We start from the raw sequence: 23,599 nt of genomic DNA, 5'->3' as shown, positions 1-23,599 counted from the left end.
TTCTCTCTGTCCCTTGTCTGTGGCCTTAACACTTGATTTGGATTTTCGGTTTGACTGTTGATTTGGTATGATTTTTATTGTTTTTGTTTTTTGAAACCTATTTATTCATACCAATCGCTATTCCTTGCTATTTCTAATCCATTATATATTTTAACGCAACATCTTTCTCTGTCATCCAAATGATATCCATATCCTCCTTAAACATGAAAAAATAACATAATAATCATTCAAACATTTAAATTACCCACAAACATTTATGCAATTTTCCTTTATTTTGTACCAAATGTCCTGCATTTAAACTGTTTTTAAACCCTAAAACTACCTTTCCCAAAAACACCACTGTTAACTTCTGTCACCTCTCCGGTAACCCCTTGACCTCTAACCTAATGTAACCGTCTAACTATGACAACACGGTCACCACAGCGACAGGCTATGAGAAGTCTCGCAGCCTCAATAACATTTCGGGCATGTCAGGAGCCCCCATGCGCCTCACCCCCATCACCAACCCTTTCGAGCCCCCGGGAACCAACCTCCGCCGCTGTCACTCCCCCATCCCCTCCATTTTGTAGCGTCATGATGTGGAGAAGCAAGCCAACAAGTCAACTACAGAAGGAGCATCAGGAAAGAGAGACATACCAACACCACTGTAATCCCAGTGCTCCCATTTATATTAGTCCAATAGTGATAATGATAATGAGCTGTAGGGGGTGCCATTTAGCCACATTTAATAATGCTCTATATTGAAAGCCAGGTAGAGGGGGACATGCAGTGTATAAGAGACTTAGAATGAATAGAAAAAATATCCACTATGACTACATGCACTTTCCCACCACATGCGATGTGCAATATGTTAAGCCGAAGCAAAAATGTTAAGAGGTATTCAGCCGTTAGTCTACAGCAATCTGTGAGAACACACATCACCTCACATACACACTCGCTCTCTCTCTCACACACACACACACGTATACTCTCACACACTTGCCTTATTAACAGGGATTGAGTGTAGGTTAGTGATTTGGACTGATAAATAATGCAGTGAGCTACAATAGCAGGCCTCCCTGTATTATAGTGTGCTGTTCTTGCATTCCGTATTGCCACTAATCCTAAAGAGCTCCTTAGTCAAATGAGACTTGTTCTGATACTCTACACCCCCACACGACATCAAGCCTCAACAGCAAACCCATCCACTCACACACACGCATCACTTGTATTTGGGATGAGGAACACACTTACAGTAACTAACACCAACAAAATATTGAATATATATTCAAATGCATGCATTCGTTTTTTTGAAGAAGAGAAAAAAAATCAAACAAAGAAATTCTTATATTTAACAGAAAATCTTTGAAAAGAAAAAGAGGCAAGCCCAAAGTAAGAAAATTATTTTTTAGTAGCACCCATAAAACAAGCCATGTACTGGTTAGTGCTAGATCTCCCAGGGGAGATGACTCAATGGACCGTTAAATGTGTTTCCGTGTGCTGAAAGTAGACTGTATCACACACACAGGCACACACATACACACACTTATAGAGACTCACGACCGATCAAACGGCAATGTATCATTTTAAAAGCTGGGGGGTACTAGAGAGTTGTACTATACTAGCATTCATTCACTACTACAGTTATTATCATTATCATTATTGATGTTATCAGTGCCATGTAGAGAGCTGGAGAGAACGCAAAGCGTTCTGTGGCTTTTGTGCAATACACAGACTCTGATGAAAGCCTGAACAACGGCCATCAATGTTTTAAAGAAGAGATTCCGAATAGCATCCTAACCCACAGAGAGGGAGGACATAACAAACTATTTTTATAATGGTTTTGAGGATTAAAGGGCAGGATGGATTCTCTCTTCTTTCTCTAGGGGGCGGGGTTTAGGTGTGGTAGAGAAGATGGGGTGGGGGTGGAACTCTCATTCCCATTGGTCGGGAGCAGTGAAAGGGGCCATCGAAGCAGGGATCGGTATTTCTCATCATTGACCATATACCGGCCCTACCCGCCCTCCCTGCCCTCTTGTATGCAGGTGCATGAAATGAAGCTTCTTTCTCTTTTTCTAAATAATGGCTCCTCAGAAATCAAATCTGTACACATATCAAACTATACCTTTCAGTCTGCACATGTCAGTGTCAGGAGGGTGTGGCTATAATCAGAAGTGACTTCGGGTCACCCGTTAGACAAGAGATCAATTTCGGTCTTTTTTCCATCTTCATCATCGATCTCCCTTCACTTCCTCAATCCTTTGTTTTTGTCTTCCTGTATCGAGCATTTCACCACATCGCCACACTCACAATGACTCTTATGATTTGAGTGTAGTGTTTTTTTTTCTTCAGTTTTCTTTTTTTCTCTTTTGTCCTTTTTTACCCCCCAACCCCTCCCCACCCACCTCCCGTTCCTGGCTGCTGAACCATCGCTCCTCACAATAAAAGAGGGCACCGTGAATGGAGGATGGACTGACAGCGCTTGGTAGAAGAACAGAACGAAACAATGATCAAATTAACAAAAAAGGCAACATACATAAATAGAAATATGCAATGTATAGAAATATATTTGTATCTATGTATAGTTAATCCTATGGAGATATGCTGTATAGCTGTGGTGTACATGGGACTTGTGTGGCTTTGTGCACACAGACATGCATCTACCTTTGGTCCAAGATGCAAGAGTGCCAATTCATCAGAATTACACATCATTCCTTTCTTTCTCACTGTTTCTGGGGGGGAAGGAAGTGTTGAAGGAGGACAAATGTTTTCCCTCCATACCAGACATCAGACAAAAAGAGGACAAAACTTCCTAAAATCCCAATTTCTTTTGAAATTTTGTTGAAATCTAGAAGATGACGAGGTTATAGTGACAATGTTTTAAAAAATAGAAATATATCTTGATATACCCAATGTCGATATTTTAATTATTGTCACTCTTATGGATTGTATAATATTTTCATTTTAGTGGTTGATTTACAGAAATGTTTATTTTTGTATTTTCCGATGTTACTGTCGATTTTATTATTGATATTTAATGGCATAGAATGTTGCCGCCTATTAAGGTAATGCTTATGTCTCTAACTGTTCGTATCCAGTTCAGTTGCTTGAAATGTGTCTGTTTGATTTGATGTGATTATTTGGGGGGGTTTGACCTTCCCATCTCTCCCCGTCCTCATCTCTCACTCTGCCACCTGCTCCTCTCTCACTAGCTACAGAGGGTTGTGTAAGGACTGAAGGTGAAATCTTTTCACATTTCGTAGAAATGGCATTCTCTATGACTCACATGAACATTAGCCTTATACAGGTGTGGACTGTATACACTCTAGATAGTGTTAAGCTAAAAAAGCTATTAGGGCAAGCTCGCTCAGCGTTCGAAGCAAAACAATTAGATAAAACCCTTAGATAATTCAGAGCTCCGGACTCGTTCGGCTGAGAACTGTGTCCTCTACAGGCTCCAGTGATGCTGTGAGAAGGTTTGGCGTTTTATTAGTTTAAAATATGAACTGTTGTTGTGAGTCACGTGACATAACTCCATATCTGCACATATCCAATAGTAGCCCGAGTGCCAGCTGATTCGTGCTCTATTACCAAGTCCTTGTCACTCATTGTCACATCAAACAATGTCATGTTTAGCTTGCCAATGACATAGGAGTTGGCTAGACGGCACAAACAGATCTGGGACCATGCTAATTCAATAGTAGTGGGTGAGAATCCGAAAAGCCTTCATCTGTGTAGTTTGAGGTGGGAGTGACAGGGAGGGTGAAAGCTTGACCTATAACTATGGTTGGGGTGGACTCCATTTTGATTGCAGTCAATTCAGGAGATGCATTGAATCTCAATTCATTCATTGAAAACCGGCTGTTATATTAAATGTCGGATTCATTTCAATGAATGGTTTGGATTTTAATTCACCTCCAGAGTTGATATAATATAAATGGAATTCACCCCAACTTGCACTAGTACTCTACACCCAGAGTAATATATATGATAATATAGTTATATATGGTAGTACACACAGACATATTCCCTATATATGGTTTTGTTGACACCCAGACACCAGTCTACAAACGACCAAATCTATTTTTTCTAATTGTCTCTCTTCATCCCTACCTTCCTCCCCCTGTCTTCTCCCTTGATCTAGTGCTTTGGGATTTTGTTCTTGTTTTATAGAAATTTTTCTTATACCTGTTATTGGTCCAAATGTTCTGTACAGTTGTAAAGTTTTGACTTATTTCAGTCTTCATGGGGTTTCCATTGCAAGCAATAAGGGATTGATATATCTATATCCATCATCAAGGAAATGTGATTTGAGAAGACATCAGATTTGATCATAAGCTTAATGAATGTGTATATATTTACTGTATATATTAAGTGCATATGAATGTGTATATTTCTATACACATAACATAGACTAACAGCATGCTATTAGGGGAAAAAGCACTCGGCCCTCACAGTTTTGCTTGAGAAGAGTTGGGCTTATATATGCATGCTAAGATGTTCTAGGTTGGAGGAGACCATTGGTACCCTAATGGGGAGGGGGGGTTTGGGAAAGTTTTATTTTTTAAGGATGGGGAAGGGTAACCAGTGGTCTTGTGTAGCCTCGCTGTTATTTCTTATAGACCTTACTAGACTAACTGGTAACAATAATTACTTTATGATTTATCATTTTTGTTATCTTTTTACAGAGAACTATTCTGAGAGCTCAGTGCTTCTCAGGTATATGCAAAAAGAAGCAGTAACTGTGAATTAATACTAGAGAAAGAAATCGACGACTTCCTTTTCCACGTTAATCGGAACAGGTCCTCAAAACTCAATTTCCCTTGGTGAAAACCACATCGGCCAAAGCCCACCCAAACCTTACCGACATTTCTACACACTTCCTCTCCTCTCTGTTCTCCCTCTCTCTTGTTCCATCAATCCATCCTGTTCTGTCTTGTCCCTCTCTTGCTTGAAATATCCTGAGATACAGTACATACCCAACATTTTAGGGGTTTAACGTTTGAAACGATACGATAACCTCCACTATGTGGAGGGAAAGCTCACACAACTTTTGCATTATTAGTGACATTTTTTGTTGTTGATAAACTAATAACCTGTAACCTGGGATATAATGTGCATTACTTCGTTTTGCTACACCTTGTGGTTACATATTAGGACAGTTATTGAGTCATAGCAGATAGAAAAACTAACCTTGACTGTCACGAACAATCTACAAATAGACTATACTTGCCCTCTGGTGGTAGAATTCACACGTAACCAACCGTAGGCTACAGACATGGATGACTCATTGTTGAGCAAAAATGCTCATGCTACTTCCTTGTGCATCCTGCACATTCTTTAAACTTAGATTGCATCTGAAATGGCACCCTAGTCCCTATATCGTGCACTACTTTTGACCAGAGCCCTATTATAGGGAATAGGAATATTCAATACCCACTGGGCACCACGTGGAACAGACATTGAATTAACATCTGTTAACATCAACGGGTAGTGAACCCCCACTGGGACAGGAGGGTGCTGCTCTTTGACAAGCAGTAGGAGGTGATCATGTGACATTCTAGAATGTATCAGTAGAGGTTGTTGTGATAGGTGGTTATTTAGCTCATTATTGATGGGCAAGTTGATGGTTTAGTTAGTGGGTTCAGTTAGTAGAGTGACGTTCAGGTCTGTGTATCATAGCATGTTTTTGTTCAATCATTGCTTCAGACACTTTTTTTTTTACCCAATCCTAAGGTAGGAGAAGGACTTTTTAAGATGCTGAGATGGAGGATGTTTTGTAGTCTAGCCAACAACTGACGTAAGAAATGAATTGAACAATATCATCAGTGCAATGTTTTTTCTGTTGACGACACCTCTGTCTTCCCCCTTTTCCACGTTTCCCCTTCCCCTCTCTTCATCAGTCTCCCTCCATTCACAACTCAGGTATATCTCTCTCTGTGTTGCTTTAAACCAGTGCTTCCAGACGTAATGTCTATCAGAGACGAACAGAGAGAAGGTTTGAAACGTTTTGCTTCCTCTCTACTGTATGTATGGACTTGTAAATATTGTACGTGTCCTGTGTTCTCCTCCCAGCTCACCTCTGTACCCTGTTATGTGATTCTGAGGTTGTTTCGTCCCTCCACTCTCCTCTCGCTCTCCGACACACACGTTTCACCCCATCTCAACCTATCCACTTTCTCCTATCATTTTTTTTGTGTTGGTATTTTGAGATGTGCTATCTCTACTGCTTCCATTACAAAACCCAAAACTGAAACAACAGACTTTGGGGAAATGAAAAGTCCCATAAATGTTAAAGTTTCATCTCCCCTAAGAGTGGATTACAAACGTCTCCCGAGGATAGGAGTGGACAGAAAAAAAGGACAGAAAGGCTGTCAAATGTTACGTATAATGTTTTTTTTTTTTGGGGGGGGGGGGGGAGTAGGAACTGTATATAAAAAAAAGGATTGTCATCAAAGGAAGAACCATGAAATGGAGGACAGTTTGGGGAAGAAAGAAAAAAACTAAATGAGAGGAGGAAGTAAGCTGATCACTTCTCAGTGTAAGAATGTGTTTTGTGTTCTGTGTGCTGTTTCGCTCTGTGCTTCGTGTGCTGTGTTTTTGAAGTGTGTGTTTGCGTGTGTGTGTGTGTGTGTGTAACAGTGTTTTGTGTTGCGTGTGTTTCTGTGCTTCGCTCTGATTCATGTCAAATATTTTCCTCCATGTTGCCTATCTGTTTGTGTAGGCTGTAGGATACATACAGTACTTTCAGAAAGTATTCATACCCCTTGATCTACTCCACATTTTGTTGGGATACAGCCTGAATTGAAAATGGATTCAATATTTGTTTTGCTTCTCATCCATCTACACACAATACCACATAATGACAAAGTGAACCCTGTTTTTAGATTTTTTGTTGTTGTTGCAAATGTATTTCAAATGAAATACAGAAGAATTTAATTTACGTAAGTATTCATACCCGTATGAGTCAATACGTGTTAGAATCCTTTTTGGCAGCGATTATAGCTGTGAATCTTTCTGGGTAAGTCTCTAAGAGTTTTGTACAACTGGATTATACAATATTTGCAGATTATTCTTTTTAAAATTGTTCAAGCTCTGTCAAGTTGGGTTGTTGTTCATTGCTAGACAGCCATTTTCAAGATTTTCATCCTAATTTAATCCACCACCCCCCCCAAAAAAAAAAACTCCCTAGTCTTTGCCGATGACAAGCATAAGCAAAACCAGATTGCAGCCACCACCATGCTTGAAAATATAAAGAGTGATACTCAGTGATGTGTTGGATTTTGCCAAAAACATAGCATTAATTTCTTTGATAAAATATATTTTGGAATATTTGGATTCTGTACAGGCTTCCTTCTTTTCACTCTGTCATTTAGGTTAGTATTGTGGAGTAACTACAATGTTGTTGATTCATCCTCACTTTTCTCCTATCAGACACATTAAACTCTGTAACTGTTTTAAAGTCACCATTGGCCAATGGAAATCCCTGAGCAGTTTCCTTCCTCTCCGGCAACTGAGTTAGGAAGGATCCCTGTATCTTTGTACTGACGTTGTGTATTGATACACCATCCAAAGTGTAATCAATAACTTCACCACGCTCAAAGTGATTATTCAATGTATTTTTTTGTCACCCATCTACCCATTTGGAAAACCTCCCTGGTCATAGTGGTTAAAATGTACTACTCGACTGTGGAATCTTACAGATAATTACCGCGATGAGGTAGTCATTCAACAATCTTGTTAGACACTATTATTGCACACAGAGTGAGCCCATGCAAGTTATTAGATGACTTGTTAAGCAAATGTTTGACTCCTGAACTTATTTAGGCTTGCCATAACAAAGGGTTTGAAGACATTTTAGTATTTCATTTTGAATTATTTTGTTAAAAAAAAAATGTAAACGTAATTCCACTTTGACATTATGGGGTATTGTATGTAGGCCAACAAAATGTGGAAAAGTCAAGGGGTATGAATACTTTCTGAAGTGCTCTCAAGTCTTGGTCTGTGTGAAGCTAAACAAACATTCCTGGTGGGCTGTAGTCCTGTGTGGGAATGACCTCCAAAATCACTGACTCAGTCCTTTTGGCTGGAAAAGCACCCTTTTGGACTATGACTAACCAAAGAATTAAGAGGTAGGCGAACACCAGCAGACTAAACAGCCCACAAGGACTGAAACCACCCACGCCAATTGTATTGCTCTTTCGTTTGCTTTATCCACTGTCGACCAGGTGAATCATTTGCTTTGAACAGTTATACTCATCATAAGTAAACCCATCCAGTCATACAATCAAACACCTGGACTATAACTAATGAGAATGTTAAATGAATTCAAACTCCCATTCAAGCTCATGTTAGGTTAATCGTATCAACTAAACTACCCTGGATCATGTAGGTTTTTAAACATCCAGTTGATATTTTAGGTTTGCTGGAACTTCCACTGATTCTTCTCCTTGTTTCTCTCCTCTTTTTTTCTCTCCCAGTGTTGAGTTTCTAAAATTCCCCTTCCTGTCCAAGAAGAGGAACAACCATAGGACACAATTCACCCAGAGCTCCCTACTGGATTCACTGTGGGCTGGAGGAATACGTAACCGGAGAGAGAGAGAGAGAGAGAGAGAGAGAGAGAGAGAGAGAGAGAGAGAGAGAGAGAGAGAGAGAGAAAAGGAGAGAGAGCGAGAGAAAGAAAGAGAACTGAAGGTGATGGTGATAAATGGGCGGATGATAGAGGACAACGAGAGTCAAAGAGATTTGTTCATCCCTCCGCACCAGAAGCATCCTTCGTTCCTGTGGACTCCTCAATCAGCACCATGCTGTAGAAAACAAACTCCAGACCAACATAACAGACTTACAGACTGAAACACATACCTTATGTCCGCATACTTTTCCGTGTCTTATTATACTAAGTTTATTGACATTGAAATCCCAGACAAATTATAAAAGAAACAAACCATAGAACAGAATGCCCCTAGGAAAGAGCCAAAGAGTTATGGGACAGTAGGACAGTGTTCCACAACTTGGTTGTCATCCTACTGTATCATAGACAATTCATGCTCTTAACCACTGTCAAATGTTCCCTTAGACAAATGACATGTTACTGGCTCTCAGATACAGTATATTCAATTGTTTTTAAATCTTCCTATTTGGTACTTCAAAGATCGGACCTACAGTACGGTAGGCAACATAAACGAACTGCTGCATTGGTCTGAGATGACTCAACACAGTCAGTGTGGATGTGACTACAGAAAAGGCGAGCCAGGTGCTAGCCAATGGCAAAATACATTGAAATAACAGTCATTTTACTGCTTTGCAGCCAAACACTATGCAAAGCTAGGAGGCCGAATGACCATTGCGTCCAGTGACTCCTGAGTCGGCCCACTATGGTGACGCTACCTGCTTATGTAAAGTCAGTCACAGCTGTTGGACTGTTTTCAGTGATTGACAGCCCTTCTCTTACCCTCTCACAAGAGACACACTTCAGAAGATACTGAATGATGGGCCACAATAGTAGAGCTACCAGTTATATAGTATGCCAGACCATTGGTCATTTCATAGAAACCTGCACATAGGTCTGACATACGATACACTCCCTGACTGACTGATGCTGACTCGTGTTGCATGAGAGAGGGTGTCGGCTGACCCTAACAGACCTACTCATCGACCACTTTGAAGGATTTGGGCCTAAAGAAAACCAGAGTGTGTGCGCTGGAGAGTTGAGGAGGACGCCAAAGGAGAGAGACACTGGAAGCATGACCGCAATGCGCATGCCAAGAACGCCAGCGACTGCTGGGAAAACGAGGACATTACGTTGCCCTCTCTTTCTCGCTCTCAATCGCTCCCTCTCTTTATCTCCAACCCTCTGCATCTCAGCATTGCTGCTCCTCCTCCGTAGCAAACTGCATGGCATGATCGAGAAAAAAAAACCTGAGGAACGAAACGTAGAGAACAAAAAGGATGGAGAGACCAGAGAGACTTTATTTTTTAAACCAAACAATCATAGTCACATCAACCTTTTTCAAAAAGATCCAATTGGTAACTATTTGCAAGTGTCAAGATAACAAACGGTCAACTGCACGTTGAGAGAGTGGCTACTGTAAAGGTCTCTCTCCTTTCTGTAGAAAGGATGAAGGTCAAAGAGCACTGCACCTCTGGGGGGGATCACAAGGAAGTGCGAGAAAGGAGCGGGAAGAGGGTGAACTTTGATAAACAATTCTGGGAAAAAGTGAAAATGCATTTTTATTACTTTGTTTACCAGCATGACTATTCTGCATGAGTATACTTCTGCAAGCCCTAACCCCACCCCACCCCCTCCCTAAAAAAGAGGGCTAGGAATTGAAAAAAATGTACAAAATCGAGACGAAACAAAAAATATTTATGTTATATGCAACTCATTTTAAAAAAGAGCAGGATTATATGAAAAAATATCTATATTTTGTTTTGGGATATAAAAAAAAAGGAATAACGAAAAAAATATATAGGATTGCAAGATACACATTGAACAATGTTTTCTTAGACAAATAAGATAAACACACACCACAAAATATACCAGAGATGAACTGTGCGAGGAACTTCCCCTGATACTACAACTACTCTACTACTACTTTGATGACAACTCTTCTCCCTCTCTGCTACTTCTTCTTCTACTGCTCTCACTCTCTGGTCCTACCGCCCTGATTGCGCCCCCTGCTGCCAATTCACTGTCTTCCACCCCACTGTCCATCCAGGTCCCCTTTCCACTGTCTTGTCTGCATAACTCTGTTTAGTTGGACTGTGCTCAGATCCAATGGGTCATATTTACTAGGATCCAAACGGGCCGGGAACGGACTACACCTAAACTTGTCTAACAAGTTTTCCGCTGCAAACCTGTTTGCTACGGTGTGCACCAATGAATACGACCAAGATGGACTCTGTGTTTTTGTTCTTTCAGTCTCGTGCTCAAGGTGGGAGATGGCAGCTTCACCACCGGGACGCGGTTGTAGACTCTATAAGGTCTCGGCTAACTAAAGCAGTTTAGCGATACCTCGCAGAGATTAAACCTCACCCCGTCCCCAGGCTAAAAACCCACTGCGCATTGGGAGAAAGTATCTGATCTGGTGAACGAGATTAGCGATGACCTAACACACAACAAATAACATGGATTGGATTGTGTAGCCCAATAATACTGTAGCTCTGACCCTGTACTGTAGCTAGCACCTGTAGCACTGCGCTGACTGGCCATAGATAGCGCAATATTAGTTCAGCCCTGATATTGTAGCTATACAATGCGTAGCTTTGTGCTGCTATGGCATACTGTACTGTAGGCCTATCTCCCTGATTATGGGGATGTGTACAACATGTCATTGTGGCATTTAACCCCCAACTGCTGCTGGTGCCCCCGGCGTTGGTGAAGCAGCCATCTTTGCTCCATTTCCCAGGTGGTGATAGCATATTGGCCAGGAAAACTGCTGTTCAAAGATGTGTGAAGGGAATGCCAAAACTGTCTTATCTATTCTATTCGGTCATAATGAGCTTTGTTGTCGTTTCTGTTGATGAACAAAAGCTCTCGTTGACCTTCCACTAACCCTGCCTGTTTCGCAGTATGGCTGTATGCATCGCACCAGGCACCTCACCACACTCTCAACAACAGATTTTTTGCGGTTTTATTTCCCCCTTTTTTCCATGTGTCTTTTCAAGTGATTTCGTTGTTGTTGTGTTCTGTTTCTAGGCCTGTATGTATAGGTAATATCGCCAGTCACGGCAAACCCTTAGCTAGGCCCACATCAGAGTTGAGATAATATGTCGTTTATCCCCAATGAAGAGTGCCGTCATCTGAGCCGTGGTTAGTCTCTAGGTGACACTGGTCAAGCCGAGTGTTCCAGCAGAGCAGGGTTCATCTCAAGGGTGTTATTTAATGTTACAATGGGGGAGGAGAGGAGAGTTAATGTTTGTGGGAGGGGGAGGGGGGGGGTCAAATACAATTTGGGTCATATTCATTTGCATATTGCTCGTTTTAGATTTTTTTTGTCTCAAATGAGTGTTAACTTGTGTTCACTTCCCAAAACTGTTCCTTTGTTTTTGTTTCTTTATTTGTTATTAGGCAATGATGATGATTTTGATGATGTTCCAGAGAGGCTGGGGGCTAACTACTGAGAACTGAGCAACTAACTATGCAAGAGTTTGACTGTAGCATACGATTAACTTCAGTGTTTCATTGTGCCAAAGGAGTTCAGTGTGTTGGGTCTGTTTGTCTGTTGTGTGGGAGGGCAAGAATGGGGTAGGGTAAGGATGGAAAAAGGAGGCAGCTACTATATCTAGCATGGTGCATTGTTTACTGACATGAATGGGGGAGTGGGGGTTAAAGTAATTAGAATAGGGCCCCCCCTGAAGATCTCTGGAGTTTGCTACTCAGGATATGTCCCTGTACTCGCAGTTTTCATTTGATACACTGGATCTCTGTCATTCATCACCTTATGTCTGATTCCTCCCCCTTTTCCTTCTCTTCCTCAACCCCATTCCTTTCACATTCATTCCTTCTCAACACCTGCCTACTCCTTCTCTCACTCTCTCCCTTTCCAAAAAAAGTTTATTATGGCACGATGTTTGTTACAAAAAGAATGATTTGAAATGATAGAGATAAGTAACCATAGATTATGGAAGGACGCATCACTACTAGACATTTCATTCTGAAGATGGAAATGATTGTTTGTGAGGTAGAGAAGGAGAGGGATCGGGTGCAAGGTGGATGGGAAGAAGAGGAGATGGGCACAACTGGCTTAGATACAGATAAAGACAGAGGTGAATGGATCATACCCCCCCCCCCCCCCCCCCATCAACCTTCTGGTAGCACACCCCACACAGACACGTTAAATGGAAATATATACCGTTCCATTTAAAATGTCAGGGGGGGGGGGGGGGTCTATTGTCAGAGCAATAATTTGTTCCAAACCCTCGATTCTGTGGGGGAGTCCAATGCCATTTACCTATACTTACTGTCAAAGCAAGCTTACCACCTGTAAAAAAAAAAGAAAAGAAAAAAGGAACCTGTTAAATACTTTATTCTGTATTGTTTCCATCTTGATTTTAAAGCATGCATACACATCTAGTCTCTCCGAGTTTTGGGAAGGGTTTTCACAAAACAGGTGGTAAATATACTGTGAATAACCGCCATCTTATGTGAATGACTGTACTACCACTGTGTGTCAGTAGGAATGTGTGTGTGTGTGTGTGTGTGTGTGTGCTAACAGAAGACACGTTGTGCAGGTGGGGGTGTGTGTGATCCTCCTCCACGCCCACTTGAGAGGATTGACAGCTCAACACTTGCATAACTTTACTTGAAACCCAAATACAAAACATATCAAGAAAGGAGCAGAGTAAAGCCAGAAACCCCACTGTCGTATATACTCTTTCCCCGTCTTTCCTCCCTCTCATCCCTCTTTCTCTCCCTCCTCCACACATGTTTGAGGAAGAAGCTCTTTTTGCATCCTTGTTCTTGTGTTTTTCTAACATATTGTTTGAAGTTGAATTCTAATGCATGCGCGGGAGAGAAAAAAAAGACGACTTAACTTATTTGTGAATGGCCAGAATGAAGTAACTCTCTTTTCGCCGGCAATCTCTGTCTTCCTCTTTCAGCCAGTGGTGAGATGATGGGGGGGAATATGCAAACTGAAACACTCTTTTAAAAAAAAGTCTATATCACTGTTTTATGTTCATTTTTTTGTCATATTTTATGTTTACTGCAGTGTGGCTTGACTGAATTGGTAGAAATACACTGGCTATCTTTATATGTGTATTGCGCTTGGAAGGAAAGGGAGGTGAAATAGGCTCAGTTTCATGAGTCCGATAACTTTCCTGATACACATACAACCGTTTGGGAGATCTCAGCAGTGCTAGTAGCATAGCGCCAATCTGTCCATTCTGTTCCATTTGGGAGATCTCAGCAGTGCTAGTAGCATTGTGCCAATCTGTCCATTCTGTTCCGTTTGGGAGATCTCAGCAGTGCTAGTAGCATTGTGCCAATCTGTCCATTTCTGTTCCGTTTGGGAGATCTCAGCAGTGCTAGTAGCATAGCGCCAATCTGTCCATTCTGTTCCGTTTGGGAGATCTCATCAGTGCTAGTAGCATTGTGCCAATCTGTCCATTTCTGTTCCATTTGGGAGATCTCAGCAGTGCTAGTAGCATTGTGCCAATCTGTCCATTCTGTTCCGTTTGGGAGATCTCAGCAGTGCTAGTAGCATAGCGCCAATCTGTCCATTCTGTTCCATTTGGGAGATCTCAGCAGTGCTAGTAGCATTGTGCCAATCTGTCCATTCTGTTCCATTTGTACATGTCCCGCTGTCTTTTGCATCTGTACATCTCTATATATCATTCTGCCTGTCACTTCTTCTGTCTATAACAGTAGATGTATCTCTTATTCTACCCCTCTAGATACAGATACGTCAATATCGTTGTTTTCTGTTAATTGTCCTTATTTGGTGTTTTGACTTAATTTCTTATAATTTGGTGCCTTGTTTACTCTTTTGTCTGATTCATGTTGTCGGTGATTTGTGTTGTGAATTTTACATTTGAAAGAACATTGCACTACTAGCACCAATGCAGCTAATGTTTCTATTGGTCCTGCCAACTGTTGTGACTACATCGCCACTAAGCGAATAAGGCACTGGGTGCAGCCATGCCACTTTCCTATCAAGGGAGAAAGAGAGGGAAGACAGAGACCGGAGAAGAGAAGGTTACTACAATAACACTGAATGGGGTTTATGCTAGAAAGACTGATGCTGGATACAATTTTAATGTCATAACACAGAAAAAAATGAAATAATCAAGAACTGTATAAAATATATTTCAATGGAATGTTTATTATTTACCTTTTATATTTTTGAAATGTGTAAAGAAAAAATATGAATAAACAGTAATAATTTAACCAAGTTTGTGAAAAAAAAGAGACTTAAACACAGTTCTATTGTTAACAGTATGAAAGTTTGAAAGTGAATGCTAATTAAACAAACTCTTCTCCATTACAGATAGGAAAATAAAACAAGAATAATAAAAACGAAATACCCACAAAATTAACTGGAAAAAACAAATCCAATTTAAAGAGAAAACGTCAAAAACGCTATAAAAATATTAAAAGCTTATGCCAAAATTTTCTATTTGTGTCCTGTGCATTTTTTTTGTACATTTAGCTAACAATTACTATCACGACTGATATTATGGAGCTGACTGACTGACTCATGTTGAGGACTTTTAGGGGTAATAGTCAACATGATTATTGCAGAATAAACATGGTCAACTCATATTTATTTTGTTTATCCTAATAAAATGTCCCATTTAATACATTACATTCAAGTCAAACGTCCCAGACGTTTTTTGTTGTTGTTATCAAAATACATGTTTCATACATTTTCATAAACTTAAAAAAGATTCAATCGGTATTCATGTGTTATTTCTGTATAATATAGTATTGAAAAATGACCTTTCTGTTAAAACCAATCACATAATATGATGCTTGGCTGTCTGATATGCTTACACTGGTTTCTCATTACACTGGTTTCTCATTTCAGGCACAGATACCCTGGTCTAGCAGGATATCAACAAACATGATGATATACCCTTAAGGAAAAAAACACATGATTTCACATGTGACATTTCCAGATTTTGCACATATAACATTTTATTTCACATGTGAAACCACGTGGTTTTGGAACACTTCATATGATATACATTTTTGTTGCAGTTTCACATGTGAAAATCACATTTTCACATTTGAAATCATATTTACACGTGAAATAACTGTTCACACGTTGAGCTGAAATGTTCACATTTGAAAACAAAACAGACATGCGAGCTCAACTGTTCTCATGTGAAACCATTTGTTCACATGTATTCAATAGAGTTCACACCACCCTTTCATATGTGAGAATATCATGTTCACCTCACATGTGAATTACAGTTTCACATGTGAAAGACTTTCAAATGTTGTGAGGTGTAGTTTCATAGTATCACTTGTGATATGAAATTGCAAAATATCAACGTGTTGCTTTAACATGTAGTCACATGTTATCACATTAACTTCCCATAAGATCACATGTTAAACACGTGATCACGTGAAATTCATGTATTTTTTCCCCGTAAGGGTAGTGAGACAAAATGTACTGAGCTCTGCCCCAACACTTTGGTTTCATTACTGTAGGTCAATATATACAGTGCCTTCAGAACGTATTCACACTCTTTTGTGATACAGCCTGAATTTAAAAATGGATTACTAATTTGTGTCACTGATCCACACACAATACCCCATAATTTAAAAAGTGGATTTAAGCTTTTAGATTTCTTTTATACTAAGTAATAAAAAATTAAAAGCTGAAATGTCGAGTCAATAAGCATTCAACCCCTTTGTTATGGAAAGCCTAAATAAGTTGTGCTTAACAAGTCCCATAATAAGTTGCATGGTCTCATTGTGTGTGCAATAATGGTGTTTAAAACATAATAATTTGCCACACCAACATTAGACAACTACACAGAAAACCCTAAAATTACTGAAATAAGTCAATTAAATCAATGAGAGAAAAGTCAGACTAACTGATGACTAAAATAGCAGTGCAGATTACACTATTTTGCTAAGTGCAGAGAGTATTTTGTGTAGATCATTGACAAAAAAATGTATTAAATCCCTTTTAATCCCACTTTGTAACACTACAGAATGTGGAAAAAGTCCAGAGCGTGTAATAACTTTTTGAAGGCACTGATAAAAAGGAGTTTTATTTTATTTAAGCCTTATTTTACCAGGTAAGTTTGACTGAGAACACATTCTCATTTACAGCAACCACCTGGGGAACAGTTACAGGGGAGAGGAGGGGGGGATGAATGAGCCAATTGTAAACTGGGGATGATTAGGTGACCGTGATGGTATGACGGCCAGATTGGGAATTTAGCCAGGACATCAGGGTTAACACCCCTACTCTTACAATATGTGCCATGGGATCTTTACTGACCACAGAGAGTCAGGACATGTTTTAATGTCCAAATCCAAAAGACAGCACCCTACACGGGGGAATGCCCCCAATCTTTGCACTGGGATCTCTTTTTTTTCTTCTTTTTTGTTTTTACCAGAGAAAAGATTGGCTCCTACTGGCTCTCCAACACCACTTTCAGCAGCATCTGGTCATCTTATTTATCCTGAGCAAACCAGGAGGTAGGTAACTAATATTACATAGACTACGTAAACAAATGTATTTGTGTGTGTGTGTGTGCACGCCCACGTGTTTGCGTGTCATGTCACACAATTGCGTTTGAACCGGAGTGGAACTGTGTGTGGGTGTGTGTGTCAGGTCCTCCTGGCCAGTTTCCAGGTGATAACACTACCCATTATGACACCTCCGAGGAAGACCAGGAGGAACGCTGAGGACCAGGTGCTCATAGGGGACATCTTCTCCACCTGCACACGTGCCAGCTCAGCAAAACTGTTCATCTGAGTAGAGAGAGAAAGATGGGGGGGGGGGGGGGAACAAATAAAGATGAGGAGAGAGGGGAAGAAGAGAAAAGAAATGGGGGAGAAGAAAGAGGGCAGAAAGAGAAAGCAATGACAATCCAAGTTCTGTTTTCTCTAAACAATAGTTAAAACCACATTTTTATGTAACCTAACTAGGGTTGTCAGTTAATAACAAATTCTTATTTACAATGACGGCCTACCCCGGCCAAGGCTTGGCCAATTGTGCACTGTCCCATGGGACTCCCAATCACAGCCGGATGTGATTCCGTCCGGATTCGAACCCGACTGAATCTTGCACTGAGATGCAGTGCTTAGACCGCTGCGCCACTACTCTACAACCAATACCAAGTTTATATCAATATAGAATGTTGCCAATTTGGTTTATTTTAATTACAAAGGGGAAACACTTGTGGGCAGCCTCTGATGGTATCCGTAGCTTACCCATCCTCCATGTTTCTGGATCCAATCCAGTAATTCTCTTCTGAAGTAGTCCAGAGTCCACTTCAGTATGTCCTTCACTAACTGGGGGATGTTAGCAATCACCACCTAACAGAGACAAAAAGAGTGATTTAAAACACACACACACGCTCACTGATTGTTATTATTATTATTGGATGTACAGTACAAAGTAACAAAAACACTGTATAACATACCTTGACGGCTATCCTCCCTGCTACGTAAAACAGCACAGCAATTCTCTCCCAGGTGATTTGACTGTCCTCAAATACCTTTTCTACCAACTTCCAGTAGCTGGTCTGGCTGGTCATTTTCCCCACCATTCCATCTATCACACTGGAGGTATGGTAGGAATTAGACGACTGACTTAGACTTTTGTAAACTAACACACAGATACACACACATACAGTACCCGTCAAAAGTTTGTTCACAACAAACAGCCACCCTTTTCCTTGATGACAGATTTGCACTTGACATTCTCTCAACCATCTTCATGAGGTAGTCACCTGGAGTGCATTTCAATTAACAGGTGTGCCTTCTTAAGTTAAGGAAAGAAATTCCACAAATTAATGCATTGAGCCAATCAGTTGTGTTGTGACAAGGGGAGGGGTATACAGAAGATAGCACTACTTGGTATTATGGCAAGAACAGCTCAAATAAGCAAAGAGAAACCACAGTCCATCATTACTTTAAGATATGAAGGGCAGTCAATACGGAACACTTCAAGAACTTTGAAAGTTTCTTCAAGCGCAGTCGCAAAAACCGTCAAGTGCTATGATGAAACTGGCTCTCATGATTACCGCCACAGGAAAGGAAGACCCAGAGTTACCTCTGCTGCAGAGGATAAGTTCATTGGAGTTACCAGCCTCAGAAATTGCAGCCCAAATAAATGAGTTCAAGTAACAGACGCATCTCAACATCAACTGTTCAGATGAGTGTGTGGATAAGGCTTTCATGCACAAATTGCTGCAAAGAAACCACTACTAAAGTGGAAATGTGTCCTTTGGTCTGGAGTCCAAATTGGAAAGTTTTGGTTCCAACCGTCGTGTCTGTGAAACGCGGTGTGGGTGAACGGATGATCTCCGCATGTGTATTTCCCAACGTAAAGCATGGAGGAGGAGGGGGGGTGTGATGGTGTGGGGATGCTTTGCTTTGCTGTCTGTGATTTATTTAGAATTCAAGGCACACTTAACCAGCAAGGCTACCACAGCATTCTGCAGCGATACGCCATCCCAACTGTTTTGCGCTTAGTGGGACTAGAATTTGTTTTTCAACAGGACAATGACCCAACACACCTCCAGGCTGTGTAAGGGCTATTTTACCAAGAAGTAGGGTGATGGAGTGTTACATCAGATCACCTGGCCTCCACAATCGCCCGACCTCAACCCAAATGAAATGGTTTGCGATAAGTCGGAACGCAGAGTGAAGGAAAAGCTGCCAACAAGTGCTCAGCATATGTGGGAACTCCTTCAACACTGTTGGATGCCAAGAGTGTGCAAAGCTGCCATCAAAGCAAAGGGTGGCTATTTGAAAAATCTCAAATATATTTTGATTTGTTTACCACTTCTTTGGTTACTACATGACTGTATGAGGTATTTCAAAATGTTGATGTCTTCACTTATTCAACAATGTAGAAAATAGTAAAAATGAAGAAAAACCCTTGAATGAGTAGGTGTTCTAAAACTCTTGACCGGTAGTGTACTCTAAATTCATCTTTGTTTACCTACCCAGTAAACCAAAATTGGGTCGCAGAACATTCCTTAGGTTGCGGCAAATGTTCTCATAGCACAAAAATTGTCCAGTTGTGCTGATGATTGAGTGTTTGTATAAAACATTTGCCCGATGTTGCAAGAAAGTTCCCAGAATACATTAAGTTTTGGTTATTACATTACCTGGAAATCTAATGAGAACATTTGGGGAATGTCCTGTTGTGATTATTACAAATGTTGTGCACAACATTTTAGTGAATGTTAGGAGAACATTCCAAGGATATTTAATTTAAAAGATTTTCTGAAGAGTAAAAGGCTAATGTTAGATAACGCCCTAACTAGAACTTAATGTGATTCTTAGATAATGTTATGGGAATGTTCCCAGTTTGCTGGGTAGTCTTTGCCTCAAATTCATCAACGTGAATTCACAAGAAGAACAGTTTGAGAAATTGAACAGGTACTGTAAGACACAAAGCAATGGCAACTGACTCATCCAGCTTCCCGTCCTTCTTGACGGCGTCTCCGATGGTCCGTATCATCACAGCTAGCTGTGACACAATCTTCTGCTCCTGATCACTCTCCACCTCCTGGGCTTTTGTGGAGACCACTACCGGGACGTCTGATGGCAACTCATCCAGCTGCTCCTGCATCACTCTGGGGATGAGAGAGCATTCTGGTCCAGAAACACTCCTTCGTTAGAGCACATAGCTGGGGAGTGGGGCTGGGGCGGCAGGTAGCCTAGTGGTTAGAGCGTTGGACCAGTAACCGAAATGTTGCTTGATCGAAACCCACTTGCTGACCAGGTAAATATCTGTCGCTCTGCCCCGGAACAAGGCAGTTAATCCACTGTTCCTAGGATGCAATTGTAAATAAAAATTTGTTCTTAACGGACTTGCCTAGTTAAATGTTTTAAATTACCTACTGTGTGTCAAACTAAACTACTGTTGTAATGACACACAGTGTCTGACGGTTTTCATTTCTTCCTTGCACTTAGCTGATAATGTAGAGAATACATAATTTTTTGCTGTCTGTTTTGTCAATTCCCAACCCCATGGAAAGTGCACACACATACACATCCAAGCAAGAGGCTGGAAGCAGCCAGTGGTATTAAGTACTTAAGTAAAAATACTTTAAAGTACTACTTAAGTAGATTTTGGGGGTATGTGTACTTTACTATTTATATTTTTGACAACTTTTACTTCACTACATTCCCAAAGAAAATAATGTACTTTTTACTTCCATTCAGACACTTTTCAAGAGAACATCCCTGGTACTCTCTACTGCCTTTGATCTGGTGGACTAACTAAACACAAACGCTTTGCTTGTAAATTATGTCTATGTTAGTGTTCGTGTGCCCCTGGAAAAAAATATATTAAAAAATTAAACACAAATTGTGCCGTCTGGTTTGCTTAATATAAAGGAATTTGAAATTATTTATATTTTTACTTTTGAAACTTACAGTTGAAGTCGGACGATTACATACACTTAGATTGGAGTCATTAAAACTCATTTTTCCAACCACTCCACAAATGTCCTGTTAACAAACTATAGTTTTGGCAAGTCAGTTAGGACATCTACTTTGTGCCTGACACAAGTCATTTTTCCAACATTTGTTTACAGACAGATTATTTAACTGTATCACAATTCCAGAAGTTTACATACACTAAGTTGACAGTGCCTATAAACAGCTTGGAAAATTCCAGGAAATTATGTCATGGCTTTAGAAGCTTCTGATAGGCTAATTGACATCATTTGAGTCAAATGGAGGTGTACCTGTGGATGTATTTCAAGGCCTACCTTCAAACTCAGTGCTTCTTTGCTTGACATCATGGGAAAATCAAAAGAAATCAGCCAAGAACTCAGATTTTTTTTGTAGACCTCCACAAGTCTGGTTCATCCTTGGGAGCAATTTCCAAACGTCTTAAGGTACCACGTTCATCTGTACAAACAATAGTACGCAAGTATAAACACCATGGGACCATGCAGCCGTCATCCCGCTCAGGAAGGTGACGCGTTCTCCTAGAGATGAACGTACTTTGGTGCGAAAAGTGCAAATCAATCCCAGAACAACAGCAAAGGATCTTGTGAAGATTATGGAGGAAACAGGTACAAAAGTATCCACAGTAAAACGAGTCCTATATCGACATAACCTGAAAGGTCGCTCAGCAAGGAAGAAGCTACTGCTCCAAAACCTCCATAAAAAAGCCAGACTACGGTTTGCAACTGCACATGGGGACAAAGATCATACTTTTTGAGAAATGCCCTCTGGTCTGATGAAACAAAAATAGAACTGTTTGGCTATAATGAGCATTGTTATGTTTGGAGGAAAAGGGGTGAGGCTTGCAAGCCGAAGAACACTATCCCAACCATGAAGCACATGGGTGGCAGCATCATGTTGTGGGGGTGCTTTGCTGCAGGAGGGACTGGTGCACTTCACAAAATAGATGGCATCATGAGGTAGGAAAATTATCTGGATATATTGAAGCAACATCTCAAGACATCAGTCAGGAAGTGAAAGCTTGGTCACAAATGGGTCTTCCAAATAGACAATGACCCCAAGCATACTTCCAAAGTTGTGGAAAAATGGCTTAAGGACAACAAAGTCATGGTATTGGAGTGGCCATCACAAAGCCCTGACCTCAATCCTATAGAAAACTTGTGGGCAGAACTGAAAAAGTGTGTGCGAGCAAGGAGGCCTACAAACCTGACTCAGTTACACCAGCTCTGGCAGGAGGAATGGGCCAAAATTCACCCAACTTATTGTGGGAAGTGTGTTGGAGGCTACCCGAAATGTTGGACCCAAGTTAAACAATTTAAAGGCAATTCTACCAACTACCAATTGAGTGTATGTAAACTTCTGACCCACGGGCCTCCCGGGTGGCGCATTGATCTAAGGCACTGCACTGCTAGCTGTGCCACCAGAGACTCTGGTGGGTCAGAAAGAAATTGGAATGAAATATGTGGCTTACTACTACTTAGACCTATGCAACCAAATACCAAATAATAGAATGTATGTAAACTTCTGACCCACTGGGAATGTGATGAAAGAAATAAAATCTGAAGTCACTCTAAAACTATTATTCTGACATTTCACATTCTTAAAATAAAGTGGTGATCCTAACTGACCTAAGACAGGGCTTTTTTTCTAGGAGTAAATGTCAGGAATTGTGATAAACTGAGTTTAAATGTATTTGGCTAAGGTGTATGTAAACTTCTGACTTCAACTGTAAGTATATTTTAGCAATTGTATTTACTTTGATACTTAAGTATATTTAAAACCAAATACTTTACTCAAGTAGTATTTTACTGGGTGACTTTCACTTAGACATGAGTCATTTTCTATTCCTGAAGTATGATAATTGGGTACTTATCCCACCACTAGAAGCAGCACAGGGCGAGCCACAGGTTTACAGCTAGGTGTGTCGATTATTTGAGTATCTGTAAAAGTGAAACTCACCTATTCAGCAGGACCTCTCCTACTCTGTAATCTGTAGAACAAATAAAACATTTAACCAAAAGCAGCTTAGATCTAAACAACAAAAAAATACATTCTGAATGTAAAATAGAACAGAATCATGATAGCTAGCAATGACAATGTACTGGTAACATTGTTGCAGTGATGAAACATTGCACTGGCAGACCTAGCTACCTGGTGTCTCTGCACACGCCATTGGCAGTCCACACACAGCCAGAACGATAGCTGGCTACTATCACCGTAACTTCCGAAAACTTGCAGTATCGTAGTTGTAGTTCTTCTCTTATAACATAAAACTATTCTAGCTCTATTTGACAGACGATAGTTGCTGCTGCTTTATCTATATTAAGAAAATATTACATTCCTTCGAGATAATATGAAGAATCTATAAGCGCAAGAAATAAGAAAGACCAAAAGACGGTTACAAGACCGGACAGCAAAACGAAAGTGGAGAGCAGCGACCAGACAATCGGCGCATGCGCTTTGTAAACACGGTGCCACACGCTAATGTGTCCGTGTAGA

The 23,599-nt window shown here is 40.5% G+C and overlaps 2 protein-coding genes and 1 pseudogene across 2 annotated transcripts in view; 1 reads left to right on the top strand and 2 right to left on the bottom strand.

The window, feature by feature from the left end:
- Positions 1-5,473, top strand: part of LOC123999550 — a 95,727-nt pseudogene extending 90,254 nt beyond the window's left edge.
- Positions 1-23,599, bottom strand: part of LOC123999558 (ferritin, middle subunit-like) — a 203,199-nt gene that overhangs the window by 143,721 nt on the left and 35,879 nt on the right. The window lies entirely within an intron of this gene.
- On the bottom strand, positions 16,869-23,563 carry baxb (BCL2 associated X, apoptosis regulator b). The gene is made up of 6 exons (XM_046305442.1): positions 23,252-23,563; positions 23,060-23,090; positions 20,092-20,256; positions 18,091-18,229; positions 17,879-17,983; positions 16,869-17,416 (listed from the first exon to the last, which is right to left on the bottom strand). The coding sequence occupies exons 1-6, from the start codon at positions 23,271-23,273 to the stop codon at positions 17,273-17,275; spliced, it is 606 nt and encodes a 201-aa protein (XP_046161398.1). The 5' UTR covers positions 23,274-23,563; the 3' UTR covers positions 16,869-17,272.

Source organism: Oncorhynchus gorbuscha, linkage group LG16, assembly GCF_021184085.1.
Source record: "Oncorhynchus gorbuscha isolate QuinsamMale2020 ecotype Even-year linkage group LG16, OgorEven_v1.0, whole genome shotgun sequence".
In the NCBI taxonomy this organism is placed as follows: domain Eukaryota; kingdom Metazoa; phylum Chordata; class Actinopteri; order Salmoniformes; family Salmonidae; genus Oncorhynchus; species Oncorhynchus gorbuscha.
The sequence above is the reverse complement of the archived record's forward strand: the minus strand, read 5'-3'. Positions and strand labels throughout refer to the sequence as shown.